This window comes from Narcine bancroftii, chromosome 6 (genome assembly GCF_036971445.1).
Source record: "Narcine bancroftii isolate sNarBan1 chromosome 6, sNarBan1.hap1, whole genome shotgun sequence".
Classification (NCBI taxonomy): Eukaryota; Metazoa; Chordata; class Chondrichthyes; order Torpediniformes; family Narcinidae; genus Narcine; species Narcine bancroftii.
The window spans coordinates 96079713-96098142 of NC_091474.1; the positions used below are offsets into that span (position 1 = coordinate 96079713).

An 18430-nucleotide genomic window follows, 5' to 3' on the forward strand; every position below is an offset into this window, starting at 1 on the left:
GCCAGGTTGTCTATCCAAGCTCATCCCATTTGCCTGAGTTTGACCCTTCCCCCTGTTAACTTTTCCCATCTCTGCACCCATCTGAATGTCTTTCAGATGTAGCAATAATACTCATCTTTACCACTTCCTCTGGCTGTTAATTCGATACACGCACTGTGTGGAAAAATACCCCTCAGATCCCCTTTAAACCTTTCCTCTTTCAGCTTGAACTGGTTATGGAATTTTCTCAGGAGGTTGTAATATATATTACCTCAACCCAGGAACAGAATTAGGCCATTCAGCCTATTGAGTCTGTTCTGCCATTGGAATTGTGGCTGATGTATTTTTCCTCTGAACTCTATTCTCCCTTCTCTTCAGCACTGCACACAAGGGCGGGTCTGGCTTCTAAGGAGTGTGACTCAAAGATGCCTTAGAGATGTTTGCAAGTAACCAGCCAGTATTTGCCTAGGGCTCTGCCATGTCTCATTCACCTCCTCATTTCCTCCCCCTACCCCCCAATTCCACAGGGAGCCGGAACACAAGACCGGGTGCTCATCGAGATCCTCTGCACCAGGAACAATCAGGAGATCCGGGAGATTGTTCGCTGTTACAAGGAGGAGCTGGGAAGAAATCTGGAGAAGGATTTGAAGAAAGATACCAGTGGCCATTTCAAGAGATTACTTATCTCCATGTCACAGGTCAGTAATTGGAGTGCAGTGCTGACTGGGCCAAGGGACTGGATTGAGGATGCAATGGGGACAAATTACTGGGAAATGACAAAAGTAACCAGCTCAGGGACAAGCCCCACTTGTGGCGGCATGTGGCATCTTCAGGATACATCGTGGTGGAAGATTTGGTTTATCCCACGCTTCAATATATGAAAACAGTTTTGAACTATGATGCCATGTTCTATCAACATCTTTAAAATTTCAGTCATAATGCCTCTCGATTTTAGTTGTGTTTGACTGTATGATCCAGGATTGGTGAATTCTAGTCTATGCAGAACTATTTTTCTGGCTAGATCCATTGACCTGCACCCTTTTGTATCCAAATTTTTCTCAAAAGTCAAAATCGAGCTTGCATTCACCAATTCAGCCAGTAGCTCATTCCGCACAGTCACCACTCTTGTGTGAAAAGGTTCCCCTAATATCCCCTTTCAGATTTCAGATTTATTGTCAGAATACATACATGACATCACATACAATGTTATTCTGCCTCACACACAAGGAAAATAATATTTTTTAGAAGGTTCCCCATAATGCTCCCTTTAAACTTTTCCCCTTTCACCCTTGTCCCCAATGACCTCTAGTTTTTATCTCACCCATCTCAGTGGAAAAAGCCTGCTTGCATTTACTCTATCTATCTCCATTTTGTACACCTCTATCAAATCTCCTCTCATTCTTCTATGATTCAGGGAACAACTTGATTAACCTTTGCCTGCAACTCAATTCTTCCAAGTGCTGGCAACATCCAAGTAAATCTTCTCTGCACTCTTTCATTCTTTTTGACCAAAAGTGCACACAATACTCCAAATGTGGCCTCACCAATGTCTCATATTTTACCCTAAAATCCCAACTCTATACTCAATAGTTGGATTTATGAAGGAAATGTTCTAAAAGCTCTCTCTTTATGATCTATCTTCCTGTGACACCTCTTCCAGGGAATAATGTACGTGCTTCGCAAATCCCTCTATTCTACCATCCTCCTCAGTGATACAGTGAATGTCCTATCTTGGTCTGTCCTTCCAAAGTGTAACCCCTCATACTTGTCTACATTAAATTCCATCTGCCATTTTGCAGCCCATTTTTTCTCCTGGTCTCAAATACTTCCTCACTGCACCTCCAATCTTTGTGTCATCAGCACACTTGCTGATCCAATTTAACACATTATCATCCAGATAACTGATATAGATGACAAACAACAGTGGATCCCTGAGGCACACCATTAGACACAGGCCTCCAGTCATAAAGGAAATCATCCACCACTACTTTCTGCCTTCTCCCGTATAGCCAATGTCAACCCCAGTTCACTACTTCACCATGAATCTGATGGAAAACTATACAAGATTGGTTAAACACAACCTACCAGGCACAAAGCTATGTTGACCATCCCTAATCAGTCCCTGGCTATCTAAATACTTGTATATCCGATCTCTGAGAACACCTTCCCCATTACTGACATCAGGCTCACTGGACTTTAATTTCCTGGATTATGGACTATAATTTCTCGGAAAAATCCAGAGATCATTGGCATGGAGTAATCCAGCGATCGCCGCCGTGGAGTAATCCAGCGATCGCCGCCGTGGAGTAATCCAGCGATCGCCGCCGTGGAGTAATCCAGCGATCGCCGCCGTGGAGTAATCCAGCGATCGCCGCCGTGGAGTAATCCAGCGATCGCCGCCGTGGAGTAATCCAGCGATCGCCGCCGTGGAGTAATCCAGCGATCGCCGCCGTGGAGTAATCCAGCGTTCGCCGCCGTGGAGTAATCCAGCGATCGCCGCCGTGGAGTAATCCAGCGATCGCCGCCGTGGAGTAATCCAGCGATCGCCGCCGTGGAGTAATCCAGCGATCGCCGCCGTGGAGTAATCCAGCGATCGCCGCCGTGGAGTAATCCAGCGATCGCCGCCGTGGAGTAATCCAGCGATCGCCGCCGTGGAGTAATCCAGCGATCGCCGCCGTGGAGTAATCCAGCGATCGCCGCCGTGGAGTAATCCAGCGATCGCCGCCGTGGAGTAATCCAGCGATCGCCGCCGTGGAGTAATCCAGCGATCGCCGCCGTGGAGTAATCCAGCGATCGCCGCCGTGGAGTAATCCAGCGATCGCCGCCGTGGAGTAATCCAGCGATCGCCGCCGTGGAGTAATCCAGCGATCGCCGCCGTGGAGTAATCCAGCGATCGCCGCCGTGGAGTAATCCAGCGATCGCCGCCGTGGAGTAATCCAGCGATCGCCGCCGTGGAGTAATCCAGCGATCGCCGCCGTGGAGTAATCCAGCGTTCGCCGCCGTGGAGTAATCCAGCGATCGCCGCCGTGGAGTAATCCAGCGATCGCCGCCGTGGAGTAATCCAGCGATCGCCGCCGTGGAGTAATCCAGCGATCGCCGTCGTGGAGTAATCCAGCGATCGCCGCCGTGGAGTAATCCAGCGATCGCCGCCGTGGAGTAATCCAGCGATCGCCGCCGTGGAGTAATCCAGCGATCGCCGCCGTGGAGTAATCCAGCGATCGCCGCCGTGGAGTAATCCAGCGATCGCCGCCGTGGAGTAATCCAGCGATCGCCGCCGTGGAGTAATCCAGCGATCGCCGCCGTGGAGTAATCCAGCGATCGCCGCCGTGGAGTAATCCAGCGATCGCCGCCGTGGAGTAATCCAGCGATCGCCGCCGTGGAGTAATCCAGCGATCGCCGCCGTGGAGTAATCCAGCAATCGCCGCCGTGGAGATCCTTACATTAACCCTATCTCGGTTTTGCAGGACCTCATTCCATTGCTGACCTATGTCTTTGGCACCAACGGGTACTGTGACTTCTGTCTATATTACCAGTTATTCAGACCTTGGTTTCTATTATTTCTTTCAACATTTAGATTTGTGCAATTATTTTTATTATTGCATATGAAACACTAGCACTCAAACACCAAATACTGAAGCATTCAGCAGAACTTTGGATAAGTACTGCTCATGCTTATGTGAATCACCAGGGCAAAAAAGATCGCACTTTTGGTTCTGTTTGCACCAAGTAACACGATCAAATTGTCGCCTCTGCACTCTGTTTATAAACAGCAGCCAGCAAGGAACGTCCCTCCTCTTCCTCATTCACCTCCTGTGTTGCTAAATAAATGTAAAAGGAACACTGGCATTGCAATCGTTGAACTCACAATAAATTGCCCAACATCTCAAAGTTTCATGCTGGAGAAGATCAGCAAGTCGGGCATCATTCTATACGCAGCAAAGCTAAAGGTACATGACCACGGTTCAGGCCTGAGCCCCTTCATCAAGATCTGAGCAAAATGCAGGCAGGTATCTGAACAAAATGTGAGGAAAGGTGGCGGGGGAGGAGCACAGGGCCTCAAGCGAGAGGTAGATCTGGGTGAGGGGGTCATGAGAAAGAATCTGCGATAGTGAGCGGGGGTAGCTCTCTGAATGGAGGGTTAGAGAAAAGGAGGCGGAGGGATGGGGTGAGAGGGAGAGAGTTATCTGCTACCCCTTCAGTTTTTTTCCCTTGTGCCCTCCCACCCATAATCCACCTATAACCCTATGCTCTTCCCTCTGCGTCTGTCTGAACGATATTTCCTCCTACTTTGATGAAGGGCTCAGGCCTAATACATTGGTCACGTATCTTTATCTTTGCCACAGAACCCTGCCTGACTTGCTGAGTTTCTCCAACAATGTGATTATGCAAACTGCAATCACAAAATCTGCAGATTTTCTTGTTTCGTCTCAAAGGTTGACTTCATTTCCTCCGTGCAGATCCCTTCTAACCTTGTGAGCACTTCCAGCAATTTCAGATTTTGATTTCCACAGTTCTGGTCACCAAATAAAGTAATCCTGTGACTGCACACATGGTATGGGGAGAGGACAGACAGATTGGTGACTAACACCTGACCCATGCTGCGCAATAGGTCCCAGTGAATGTCCTTTGTCCATTTGGTAAAGCAGTGACTGTGTGGAATTGGTGTGAAAACTCCCAACAGCCCAGTGCTACCCAGGTCCGGATCTGAACACTGGGGTTCGAGCAAGATTGATGCTGCAGCTTTCTGTAGAACTGCAGAGAAACTTCACAGGAATGTTGCCAGGAGCTAAGTCACAAGGAAAGGTTACATCAGTTGGAACTATTCCCTGGAGTGTCAGAGGATGAGGGAAGATTTGTCAGAGGTTTACAAAATTATGAAGGTAAATACAAACAGGTTTTACCTCTGAGGTTGGGTGAGACAGAACTAGAGGACGTGGGTTTTAAAGAAACATTAGGATGAACATTCTTCCCAGCACAGGTGAAGGATGATGGTTCAATTTTGACATTTAAGAGCAAATCTCATGGATGGGAGGGACTTGGACGACTATGGTCTGGGTGCAGGCCGATGGGAATAGGCGGAATAATAGTTCAGCAAAGATGAGATAGTGTGAAGGTCCTGCTCTCTGTGTACTATTGTACCACACACAGTAAAATCCGGAATTCAAGCAACTGGCAAAAAAAAAATTGCAATAAGTAAATGGGTAAAAAATACGGGTTTAAAATTGGCGCATCTCGCTATTATTTGACCATTCTCGCAACACGCAGCCTCAGGCATTTAGCCAGCATCTACCAATCCCTTTGCCAGGGTTTTTTATTGTACCTGGTGAACAACAGTAGAAGGTGGGAACTGCAGTGGAGGGATTGTGAATGACTTGAACGCTTCGTAGCCCAGAATTGACAGCAAATCTGTGAGGCCACCTGAACTCCTGATGAGGGGTCTCAATCCAGAAAGCCGACCCCCTGTCCCTCCACGGATGCTGCCTGACTCGCTGAGTATCTCCAGTGGTTTGTGTTTGCACCATATTCTTACATCGCCGTCTAAAATTGCCTCTGATTTACAATGACAGGGCAACCGCGATGAGACCCAGACAGTGGATATGCAGAAAGCAACGGCAGATGCGGAGAGGCTGTTCCGTGCCGGAGAAGGGAAGCTGGGCACGGACGAATCTACCTTCAACATGATTCTTGCTACACGCAGCTTCCCCCAACTTAAGGCCACCATTCAAGAGTACGGGAGAGTAAGTAGTGCGGTAAAGGCGCTCGATCCTCCAGATTCCTTCAACTCAACTCTTACTTGGGAAGAGGAATAGCTGGAGCAGTGGGTCTGCAGAGTCTTGTGGGGGATTATAAAGTGATGTAGGCTTTGATTAGGTGAATAGAAAACAAAAAGGCCCTCATCTCCTTGATGCAGAGTCTGAAGTGTACTGTGCAGAAAACAGATCATTCGAATGTAAAAACAACAGATTGCGGGTATAGAACCGCAAGGTGAAATGGTACACAGTGTGTTACAGTGCTCAACCGGTGTGAAGTGTTACTGTCTGATTGCAGTATACAGCAGAGAGCTCTGCCAAGTGGATCCAGTAGATAACAAATTACACAGCTGTCTCCAGTTGTATTGAACTCTGGTTAGAACTTGCCTGCAGACAGATCTGGTCTCCCTATTTTTGAAAATTAGTCCTTCAATTGACAATGTACTTAGGTTAGGGCTGATGGTACCTCAGTCTCATCTAGGTCTCTTTACCTCATAGCTCAATGACCGTACTTGAAAAATTGACCAATGTATCTTAAAAGCTTTTCTCTTATAATTGGACACCCAAGGTTCACAGTTTTTTTGGGGGGGGGTTGGTGGGTGTAGTTACAAATAACAGGAGGGTCAACTTCGGCAGATTGGGCAGTGAGCGAGTGACTCAGTGAAGGAGTGCAAGCAGAGGCTGAAGAAAAACTTGTTCTCAGAGAGGGAATACCGGAAATTTTCTTTAATAGATTTAATTAACTCGGGAGTAGAAAATGAAGGCAGTAGCTAGGTCAGTGAAGTGCTCTGGTTGTAGGATATGGGAAGTCAGGAACAACACCTGATGACAACATATGCAAAAGGTACATCCAGCTACAGCTCCTGACAAACCAAGTTAGGGAGCTGAAGTTGGATGACTGCGGATCTTAAGGGAGGCAGAGGTAGTGATAGACAGGAGCTTCGGGGAGGCAGTTCCCCCCCTCTAAAAATCAGGAGACAGGTCAGTGGAAAGGGATTGGGAAGAGGCAAAAAGAGCCGTTCCCGTCAACTAATATACTGTTTTAGATACTGTTGGGCGAGCTACGAGGGACCAGTTGTGGTGGTCACGTTTGGCACAGAGGCTGGCCACCGGCTCAGAAGGGAAGTGGAGAGAAAAGGAGAGCAATGGTGATTGCTAGTTGACAAGTGGATAAGCGGATCTGTGAACGAGGCTCCCAGATGGTATGTTGCCTCCCAGGTGCCAGGGTCAGGGACGTCTCTGATCAAGTTCATAGCATTCTGAAGGGGGAGGGTGAACAGCCAGATGTCGTGGTCCACGTGGGGACCAATGATATAGATTGGAGTGGGGTCATCCCCACTCCTGAAGAGTGAATATAGGGGGTTAGGAAATAAGTTAAAAGGCAGGACCTCAAGGGTGGCGGTGCCAGTTGATGAAGTAGACAAAGACAATGTGGTCAAACAATAATCATGGCTTTTATTAGCAGAAACTCATGGTACAATAATGAGAGACAATAGATGCATATACAGTTATATCCAAGGGGAATGTCCTTAACAGTAGAGATAATGCACAGCCAATGTTAATACAGCAAGGCTCGCCAGAGGGGAGACAGGTAGCTTGGCAGACATTCACCACAGTCTCCCCCCAGCAGAACAAGGGTTAAAATCAAAAGGACAGCTGCTAGGAAAGACTGAAGCAAGCGATACATGGATACCATGTTTAGCCTTGAGATACTCTAACAGCCAAAATATGCCAGTATCTAGCAAGCAATCGAAATATAATGAGATGTCTTATGAATATCTCAGCCTATCAGGTTGTTTACGAATTCTAGTGCTTCGTCTCAAAACAAGTGGCTCCTTTGCAACCTTGGGAACTGGTATAGGTCCTAGGTCAGTAGTGTGGAAAGGACTGGGTACTGGACCCGCTCCGGAATCGCCAGCATGAGGCGGTGGAGCCTCAGCATGGCCATCTGAAAGCTTACTAGGGGTTACAGGCTGGGGGGAGTGACCTCTCAGCCTCATTCTGAATAGGGGTGCGAGGAAGGGACGAACCAGGCAAGGCCAGAACTCTTAGGGGTACAGTGTAAGTACTCCCGTCTAGGAATTTAACTTGAGCGTAGTTGGGGTAAGTATGCAGTAGCTGAACTGGTTGGACTAGGGGGTCTGTTTTACGCGCCCGAGCATGGCTCTTCAGCAGCATGGATCCAGGCTCAGATTAACAGACTGGCCAGTCCATCACAGTTCCTGATTTCCTAGGAAAAGCAAACATACGTTCATGAGGTGTTTGATTTGTTGCAGTACACAATAAAGACCGAATAGAATGTAGTGCCTCAGGCAGCACCTCCTGCCACTGGGTAACAGGATAACCATGTGTTTTTAAAGCAAGATTAACAGTCTTCCAGACTGTAGCATTAGGCCTTTCAACCTGCCCATTGCCCTGCGGGTTGTAGCTGGTGGCAATCCCCTTTCGTAGCAGGGCTCACTCCAGTTCAGCAGAAACTCATGGTACAATAGTGAAAGACAATAGAAGCATATAGTTATATCCAAGGGGAGTGTCCTTAACAGTGGAGATAATGCACAGCCAATGTTAGTAAAGCAAGGCTCACCAGAGGGGAGACAGGCAGCTTGGCAGACATTCACCACAGGTGGTGATCTCAGTATTGCTCCCTGTGCCACAAACCAGAGAGGGTAGGAACAGGAAGTTGTGGCAAATGAATGTATGGCTGAAGAGTTGGCGCAGGGGGCAGAGGTTCAGATTTCTCGATCATTGGGATTTCTTCTGGGGAAAGTCTGATCTGTACAAAAAGGACAGGCTGCACCTGAACTGGAGGGGGACCAATATCCTGGTGGGCAGGTTTTCTAGAGCTGTTGGGGAGGGTTTAAACTAGTTTGGGGGGGGGAAGGGGGTGGGAATCAGAATGTGAGGGCAGAGATTAGGGTAGAAGGACGAAAGCATGATGAGTTGGTGAGGAAGGACAGGCAGGGGACAAAACATAAATGTAGCCATTTAGAGGGGTTGAAATGTGTCTATTGCAACGCTAGGAGTATTAGGAATAAAGGGGGTGAACTTACAGCATGAATCAGTGCGTGGAACTACGATGTTGTGGCCGTTAATGAAACATAGCAATAGGACGGGAGGTAGAAAAGGGGAGGGGGGGAATAGCATCACTGGTCAGGGATAGTATCACGGTTATAGAAAGGGAGGACACTGCAGAGGGAGTGGGTGGGAGTCAGAAATGGAGCTATCACTGTGCCAAAGGTCCCAAAGTCACCGAGGGGCAGATAAGCAAGCAAATTTTGGAAAGGAGCAGGAAATATATGGACAGGCCAACAGAGGCTATAATGGAGCTGGTTCTGGGGAATGAACCTGGTCAGGTGGCGGGTCTCTCAATGGGGGAGCAATTTGTTGAGGGGTGACCACACCTCCCTGAACTTCAACATAGCTGAAGGCTGAGTCCAGGGTTTACGGTTGGTTACTTAAGAGTGTGGATGAACAGAGGGATCTTGGGCTTCAAATCCATCCATCCCTCAAGGTCGCCGCACAGGTTGATAGGATAGTTAAGAAGGCCAATGAGATGCTGGGATTCAGTAATAGGGGGATTGAGTTCAGGAGTAGAGAGGTTATGTTGCAACTCTACAAATCTCTGGTAAGACCACACGTGGGAATATTGAGTTCATTTCTGGTCACCTCATTATAGAACGGATGTGGAAGTTATGGAGAGGGGGCAGAGGAGATTTACCAGGATGTTGCCTGGATTGGAAAACAAGTTTATGGGGCAAGGTTTCACTTTGGAGCGTAGAAGGATGAGAGGAGACTTGATAGAGGTCCACAAGATGACGAAAGGCATAGATAGGATGGACAGCCAGCACCTGTTTCCCAGGGCAGGATCAGCAAATACCAGGGGACACATGTACAAAGTTTAGTGAAGACATCAGGGGGTCAGTTTTTTTTTTAAACGCAGAATGTTGTGGGGGCTGGAATGCCTTGCCAGGGATGGTGGTGAAGGCTGAAACATTGGGGACATTTAAGTAATTGACACATGGATGAAAGATACTTTTTCTTTGGAAGGAATAGAGAGGTCTGCACAACATTGGGGGCAATATTGTTCTCAGAGATGTATTACTCTGACAATAAATCTGAACTTTGATAGGTTGAGTTAGAGGCTAATGAAACAGCCCCATTTCTGGCCTGTGTTCTTGGCTTGGCCTGTGTTCTTGGCTCAGCCTGCCTTGCCCCGCCCTGCCAGTATTGATCGAGGGTATTAAATAGGCAGGTCAGGCTGAGCCTTTATTAAGAACTGATCCAGCATCAGCTTATTTCTGGATGTCACTTGTGGGAAGGATGTGAAGGCATTCGAGAGGGCCGAGACGAGATTTGGGAGAACGGTTCTAGGAAGGGGAAGCAGCAGTTACGAGGATGGATGGGAGAGGCTGACACTATTTTGTTCAAAGGGAGAAAGGGTGAGGAAGTGTCCAGAGTGATTGTTGGAGGGATTCCCTTTGGTGGGACATGGGTATGGGGCGAGGTCTGGATGTCACAGGTGCAAACTAAAAGGAAAGAGAACCGAGAGTAGGGTGAGGGAATCCTGCTACACCACTTGTGAGGGACACGTTAGCTCTAGATGTATGTGGTGAGGACAGGTTTCATTGGTGGGGAGCACGGATATTATGGGCCAAATGGCTTCCTTGTGCTCGATCTATTCTGTCATTGGGAATCCGGCTGATGACCCTGTAAGAGATCCCACAGAAGCCCTCCATTTCATCCCTGTGCAGGCTGAGTTTCTCACGTGTGTTTTGCTTTCTTCACAGCTGGCCAAACGTGAGCTGTCGAAGGCCATTGACCGGGAGTTTTCAGGAGATGTCCGTGATGGGATGCAAGCCATTGGTAGGTTTGGCTCGTCGGTCTCTCAATTACACCAGGCAACAGTTTTTTTTCCCAAAAGGTGGGCTTCCTGAAAAGTAATGGGGATTATGATAGACAAAGTCAAGCTGAACACAAAGATAATTTCAGATTTACTAATCATGTAGCAAGTGGAGAAACATTAACTTTCATTGAATTTAGGATGTTTAATCACAAAGTGATTCTGACATATTGCGTTAGTTCAACCGACCAAAAAATGTTTTGCTGCTAATTTTCATTTATACTCAGCATGTCAGTGTCCAACATTAGTCGGCCAGCATCAGTGGATTCCAGTGGCCCTGATACCACCTTTCTATGGTCACAAAGTCCTGGTGAAACCTTTCACCATGTTCGTCACTGACTTCACCGAGATCAGCAGGGAGGACGTCCAAATGTGACTGCAGAAAGTGAATCTTCAATATTGCAACTTCATGGTTTTGTGTGTTTGAGAGTTTAAAGTATGACAGGAAAGGGTGTATGTGGTGGGAAAATTTTATGGCGATTTTCGTGATCAGCTGCCCAAAAACCACCCAAAAGTGTTCAGGAAGCAAAATCTTTGTTGTCCGGTATAACTAGTAGCAACCCAAAGTTACCCTGCAGCAAACCCCATCTCTTCCCACCTTCTCGTCCTCTTTCCCCCCCCCACCCCGAGCCTTGTCCCTTGTTCCTGCTCCCCTCTCCTGCATCTCTCCACCCACGTCACAGCAGATCTTCCCCACCCCCCCCATGATGAGCCCCAGTTCTCCACCTCTGAAAAACATTCCACGCTGCTCTGCCTCTATTATTCACCCCTCTCCCTGTCTCCGCATCTCACGTGCTTCTTGCAGCTGATGACTACAAATGACCTGCGCATGACCAGTGACAGATCAGACAGGATATGGCCCATTATCATTGGATAGCAATTACCTCCAGCTAACTGTTAAAACCCCTAGGATCTAAGGAAAAGGTACAGATTCGGATTTCTGCTTGTCAGGAGGTAGTTGACAGGAGTTTCCAAGGACCTGCTGTGCAGTGATCTCCCGGCGACGGTTCCTTTGCTTTCCGTGGTGGGCCACGGTGGTGGAGTTGGCTGTGTAACTCCATTGGCATTGTGACCAACAGTGAAGATGTGTTTTCATGGATTAGTTGGCACAAGTGTGCACGTGAAGTTGAGTCTGGAGCAGTGTATCAGATCAATAAATGGAAGGATACAGAGAGAGATCTGAGAGTGCCAGACCACAGAAGGTAGGAGGAAAGGAAGGTGGTTGAGACATGTGGGAAAGTTGCGTTCATTAGTCAAGACACAAGTGCGGTGAGATTGTTACACTCGTCTCCCCACAGTCAGAGTTCTCTGCACAGTTCCAGTCGCAAACTGGAGGAGAAAGCTTTTCACGAGAGAGTGTTCAGAGAGATTGATGAGGATTTTGAGATTTACAGTGGGGGGGTGAGGTTTGGAGGGAAGACTGGGGGTTGTTGAAGCAAAAGAGGATCTATCGGGTAGCATGGTTAGAGAAGTACAGACACGATGCTGGAGAAACTCAGCAGGTCAGTGTCCTTTATGTAGCAAAGGCAAAGATACAGAACTGATGTTTCAGGCTTGAGCCCTTCTTCAAGGTCTGGAAAAATGTCAGAATAAAAGAGTGGGGAGGGGGAGGGGTGGTCACAAAGGCGGGAGGTCATAGGTGGAGAAGGGAGGGAGGACACAGCAGCAAGCAAGAGGAGGAGGGATGGGTCAGTGAATACAGAGGGAAGGGGTAGAGAACTGACAGAGGGAAGGGAAAGGAGAGCAGGTTAGCAGAAACCGGAGAAGTCGAGGTTAATGCCGTCCGGTTGGAGAGTACCCAGACGGAAAATCAGATGTTGTTCCTCCAATTTACGAGTGGTCTCGGTGGGATAGTACATGAGGCCATGGACAGACATGGGAGTGTGACGCAGAACTGAAACTGTTGGCTACTGGGAGGTCTTTGTCACTGGTGCGGGAAGAGGCATTCTGGTTAGCGCGGCACGATTATGATGCCAGGGACCGGGGTTTGAATCTGGCGCTGTCTGTAAATAGTTTGTATATTCTCCCCATGTCTGCGTGGGTTTCCTCCGGGTCCTCTGGTTTCCTTCCACCCTTCAAAACATATGGGGTTGTAGGTCATTTGGTGTGTTTGGGTGACATAGGTTTGTGGGCCAGAAGGGCCTGTTATCGTGCTGTATGTCTAAATTAAATAATTAATGGAGATGTGTTAAATTATGAAGTGACATGGAAGAATCGAAGATTGGGGGTGTTGTGGACACCAAGGAAGGTTTTCAAAGCTTGCAGAGGGATCTGGACCAATTAGAAAAATAGGATTGAGAATGGCGCATGGAATTCAAGTGTGAGGTGCTGCATTTTGGAAGGATATACACAGTAAATGGTCAGGCTCTGAGGAATGCGGAGGAACAAAGGGATCTGGGAATACAGATACATAATTCCCTGAAAGTGGTGTCACAGGTTGTAAAGAAAGGTTTTGGCATCTTGGTCTTCATGAATCAAAGTATTGAGTACAGGAGTTGGGACATTATGGTGAGGTTGTATAGGACATCGGTGATGCTAAATTTGGAGTATTGTGTGCAGTTCTGGTCACCAAACTACAAGAAGTTTATCAGTAAGATTGAAAGATTGCAGAGAAGATTTACTAGGATGTTGCCAGGAGCTGAGTTACAGGGAAAGATTAAACAGGTTAGGACTTTTATTTCTTGGAGTGTAGAAGAATGAGGGGAGATTTGATAGAGGTTTACAAAATTATGAGGGGGGTATAGACAGAGTAAATGCAAGTCTGCTCTTTCCACTTAGATTAGGAGAGATAAATTCAAGAGTGAAAGGTTTAGGGGGAACATTAGAGGGATTTCTTCACTCAGAGAATGGTGGGAGTTTGGAATGAGCTGCCATCTGGCATGGTAAATGTGGATTCACTCTTAGGTTTTAAGAATAAATTGGATAGATACATGGATGGAAGAGGTTTGGAGGGTTATGGAATGGGTTCAGGTCAGTTGGACTAAAGGAATGATGTTTCAGCACAGACTAGAAGGGCTGAATGGCCTGTTTTCTGTGCTGTAGTTTTCAGTCTCTTCAATCTGAGGCGCCTGCAAGCTCACACCAAGACACAAGAGAAACTTGTCCGTGAACTACTCTTTGCAGATGATGCCGCTTTAGTTGCCCATTCAGAGCCAGCTCTTCAGCGCTTGACGTCCTGCTTTGCGGAAACTGCCAAAATGTTTGGCCTGGAAGTCAGCCTGAAGAAAACTGAGGTCCTCCATCAGCCAGCTCCCCACCATGACTACCAGCCCCCCCACATCTCCATCGGGCACACAAAACTCAAAACGGTCAACCAGTTTACCTATCTCGGCTGCACCATTTCATCAGATGCAAGGATCGACAATGAGATAGACAACAGACTCACCAAGGCAAATAGCGCCTTTGGAAGACTACACGAAAGAGTCTGGAAAAACAACCAACTGAAAAACCTCACAAAGATAAGCGTATACAGAGCCGTTGTCATACCCACACTCCTGTTCGGCTCCGAATCATGGGTCCTCTACCGGAACCACCTACGGCTCCTAGAAAGCTTCCACCAGCGTTGTCTCCGCTCCATCCTCAACATCCATTGGAGCGCTTACACCCCTAACGTCGAAGTACTCGAGATGGCAGAGGTCGACAGCATCGAGTCCATGCTGCTGAAGATCCAGCTGCGCTGGATGGGTCACGTCTCCAGAATGGAGGACCATCGCCTTCCCAAGATCGTGTTATATGGCGAGCTCTCCACTGGCCACCGTGACAGAGGTGCACCAAAGAAAAGGTACAAGGACTGCCTAAAGAAATCTCTTGGTGCCTGCCACATTGACCACCGCCAGTGGGCTGATAACGCCTCAAACCGTGCATCTTGGCGCCTCACAGTTTGGCGGGCAGCAACCTCCTTTGAAGAAGACCGCAGAGCCCACCTCACTGACAAAAGGCAAAGGAGGAAAAACCCAACACCCAACCCCAACCAACCAATTTTCCCTTGCAACCGCTGCAATCGTGTCTGCCTGTCCCGCATCGGACTTGTCAGCCACAAACTTTTTACCCCCTCCATAAATATTCGTCCGCGAAGCCAAGCCAAAGAAGAGTTTTCTCTGGTTTCTAATTTGTAAGCCTTAACAGTGTAGTTCCAGGGGAGTTAGACCCAGAGAGTGGTGGGTCTGAAACTTGCTCACCTGAAGGCGGGCATAGACAGAAACCCTCACATACCAACCATACTGGCGAAGGCAGGACCATGGAACAGGATGTCAGGTGAGATTCACTAACTATCCGCCATGTGACCAGAGTGGATGCGATCGGCATATGGCCCGTGTCTGCCCCTGTGATTCAGTGAAGTTGCAGACTATAACTTCATTCTCCAACCTTTCCTTTCCAGTGCAATGTGTGATCAACCGTCCGGCCTTTTTTGCTGAAAAACTCTACAAGAGCATGAAGGGCCTTGGGACCAGTGACTCCACTCTCATCCGTGTCATCGTGACCCGCAGTGAGGTACGAAGTTGGCTCTCTAAACCATAGAAGTGTCTATCCAAGGAATGAGTATTTTGTTGGGGAGGGTTTCACGTTCTCCAGTCTGTGAATCTATGTGGTCACAGTACTGTGCTTGGATGAAAGCTTGTTCCTTCTCAGCTTCTTCTGCGCAGGAAAGCCCCAGGTCCGATCCGTTGCCACCGCTGAGTTTGTTTCACGCCCCTCTGCTGCAGCAAATGTGACCCCTGCGTTTTCCCCTTTGCATTATTATTTTCTCTCCTTTGCACCCACAGATCGACCTTGTTCAGATCAAGCAGGCATTTTGGGAGAAGTACCAGAAGACCTTGAGTAAAATGGTGGAGAGTGACACTAGCGGTGACTACAAGCGCATGCTGCTGGCCATTATTGGGAACTAAGTGTCAACACAAGAGCTTCTGGGTACCTAGTCCACCGTGATTCCGTCTCTTGAAGGAGGACCAGACAATATTCCTTTTCACCTTCATTCACTGTAGGGGAGAGTTGAAAATCACAAGGTGCCAACAGTTGGATGAACCTCAGTGGGGAGTGGTGGTGTTCGGGTGAGGTGGTTCGCTCGCCCAGGAACCAGCTGCCAGCAAACACTAATGTGAATGCGAGAATGCGTTCCTGAGATGCAACTGGGAAGGTATAGGGAAACCATGACAGTATCTCAATTCAGGCCCATCAACAGTGGTCAAACGGCAACTGCTGAACAATAGGCCTTAAAGTGAATAATTCACTGATAATTTCAAGATTTGGTGGTTTTAGTTAATTGTGCTGTCCTACAAACTGTCCCACAAGGGGTCATTGAAGATGTTAACCAAGAGGGCCAGTCTTCAGTGCTCCGAATCAGAATTCCTTCCTCCGTCATCTTGTGCAGATCAGCCCAAGTTACACTGGATAACTTGAACATGGGGATTGTTCAACGGTCTCACTGAACGTCTATTCCCGCAATTCCTTACGAATGTCTGGGAGACTCAAGTTTTTCTCTCGTTCCTGTTCCTGGCAGCCCGTTCCAGGCACCCACCACTCTCTGTGCCAATTACTTGCCTGCACATCTCCCACCAACTCCCCCTCATCAGAAGCTTGGTTCTCAGTATTTTCCCCCGTCTAATCAGCACTTGATCTTAAAAGAGATATTTCTAATGAAAAGGAATATTGTCTGGTCTCTGCAGAGTTTGCAATGTTTAAATTTGGGTTTAATTTTTTTTTGGTTCGCAGTTGCTGTATAGTTACTTGGAAAACCTGTGCGCCCTAAAATCTGAACGTTGGAAGGTTCTCCCTGATGCTTGTCACGTGTTTTCCCCTCCGAGGTAGCGACAACATTTGAGAGCCGGTGAGCTCCTTGCTATTTCCCCCACTCTCTGCAACAGCGAGAAGTGCTCGTGCTTTCTTAGACTGTGTCTGAGAAAACATTCCCTCGCGACTCCCAGGGAATCTAGCCATCTGCTTCATTCTGCACATTTTTCCTACAACTAGGCATCATTTCAAGTAGGGTGACGATTAATTCTATCCCAAGCCATATATTCCCTTTGCTAAAAATATAGCCAATATATTCAATGCGTGCTTTGTGCCTTGTAAAACAAATAGAAATTATTTTTTGTATGTTTGAAGTATAGAATATAAAAAAAGATATACCTTTGTCTTTGCACTTTGACACCAACTGCACCCCTTTTACTGAATCATTTGTTTGTAGATCTGATTAATGTGTGCCATGAATTAAGATTTTTCTTTCAATTGGTTAATATTTATGAAATGGCATAGCTTGCTGTGATGTTTCACATTCATTTGTGTAAACACCACAGTCTGAGCAGTGATCCGTTGTTACCTCACTGGTAAAACCTTCACAGATTTGGCAGTCACACCCTCCACCCCCCCCCCCCCCTCCCCCCCATCCTTGGCCAAGCTGACTGCCTTGGGGAGTCTCACTGAGCCAGTTTGGAAACAATGCCTGTGTAGGGTTCAAACCCCCTGTGCCAGGGAGCGAAAATCATAGAAGATACTTGCCTGCAAAAGATTGTGCAGTAATCTGCCAACACAGCTCACTGACCATGAGAGCTGTGTTGGCTGGTCAAGCAAGGGCTCTTTGAAGGAAAGCAGAATTGTTTGCTGTACCACAAAGCTCCACGCTCAGGGCGGTTCTCCAGTGACCCTCACTGGAAAGCCATGGTTCAGTGCCTTGCTGGGAAGTGGGGCAGCCTTTGGAGAGGGAGCTGCCCATGTCGACAGTAAATTACTAAACCCACGTTCCCAGCCATGTGAAGCTACTGCCGCCCTGAGCTGCAAACCTTGTTAGATGTGTACAACCTATTGTCTCAGTTTATCAGTGTCCAAATTAGTGTTTGATTTTATAATTATGCACCAACATTTTATATGCATGTTTGGAAAATAATTCAGGCTTCGTAACAATGGAATCAATGGAAATGATGCAATAATGAGAAATGCTTCTGTGGTTTCATCTGTGTTTATACACAAAATAAACCTATATCATTCTGAGATTTTTGTTCCTTTCTATCCACATAATATCATTAGTTCACCCAGAGAAATTGCCTGGTGCCCCTTATGGTCAGAGAAAGAAACGAGTCCCTTCAGAGTCACTGAGTGTCTTTGTAGGTTTGCCTCCAGCGTTCCCACAGCCACAGTCTTCACATCCAAACTCCAATACAATCACAAAGCCTCAGGGGCCCCTCTCGCTTCCAACACCTGGCACCCCTTCAGCCAGTCTCTAGCAGTTCACAGCCTGATGGGAGTCGTTTGTCTCAAGTCGCCAACAGCTCTGCTGCCTGTGCTTCACCCACAGAACCCCTCACTGGTCACCTTTCTGTAGGGTCATCTCTTCTGCTTCCCAAATAGTCGGGGGGGGGGGACCTGCCTGTTACTGGTGCCCTGCAACCCCTGAGGCCACTGCCTCCCCCCCACTGTCCCACTGTTTATTTAGGTTTCTTGAAATGCATCTGTAAAATTTCATTGATTTACTCATATCAATAGATCCAGTCACAAAGTAGACCTGTCCCTCAGAATTGTTTCCAGTATGTTTCCTATCACTGATATCACACAATACTTGATCTAGGAGTACAGGTGCATAGCAGCTTGTAAATAAATAAAGAATCAATAAAGGTTTTCAGCACATTGGGCCTTTTGCCTGAATACGGAGTACAGAAATTAGGAGGTCAAGTTTATTATCTAACTGTAACCTACAACCAGACCAAAATGTATCTCTAGACCACACTGCACACACAATACACAGGAGATAATTTAAAAGAAATACATCAACGTATTTTGGGATGATTGACTTGCACCCTGCGAGAATAAG

The 18430-nt window shown here is 47.5% G+C and overlaps 1 protein-coding gene across 3 annotated transcripts in view; it reads left to right on the plus strand.

The window, feature by feature from the left end:
• Positions 1-17613, plus strand: part of LOC138736378 (annexin A7-like) — a 92839-nt gene extending 75226 nt beyond the window's left edge. For all 3 annotated transcript variants that reach the window (XM_069885820.1, XM_069885821.1, XM_069885822.1), the window contains 5 exons: positions 507-677; positions 5547-5717; positions 10517-10592; positions 15008-15120; positions 15393-17613. In XM_069885820.1, the coding sequence (XP_069741921.1) occupies positions 507-677; positions 5547-5717; positions 10517-10592; positions 15008-15120; positions 15393-15515 (654 nt within the window). In that variant the 3' untranslated portion in view covers positions 15516-17613. The remainder of the gene's footprint in view (positions 1-506; positions 678-5546; positions 5718-10516; positions 10593-15007; positions 15121-15392) is intronic.
• Positions 17614-18430: the final 817 nt, after the last annotated feature.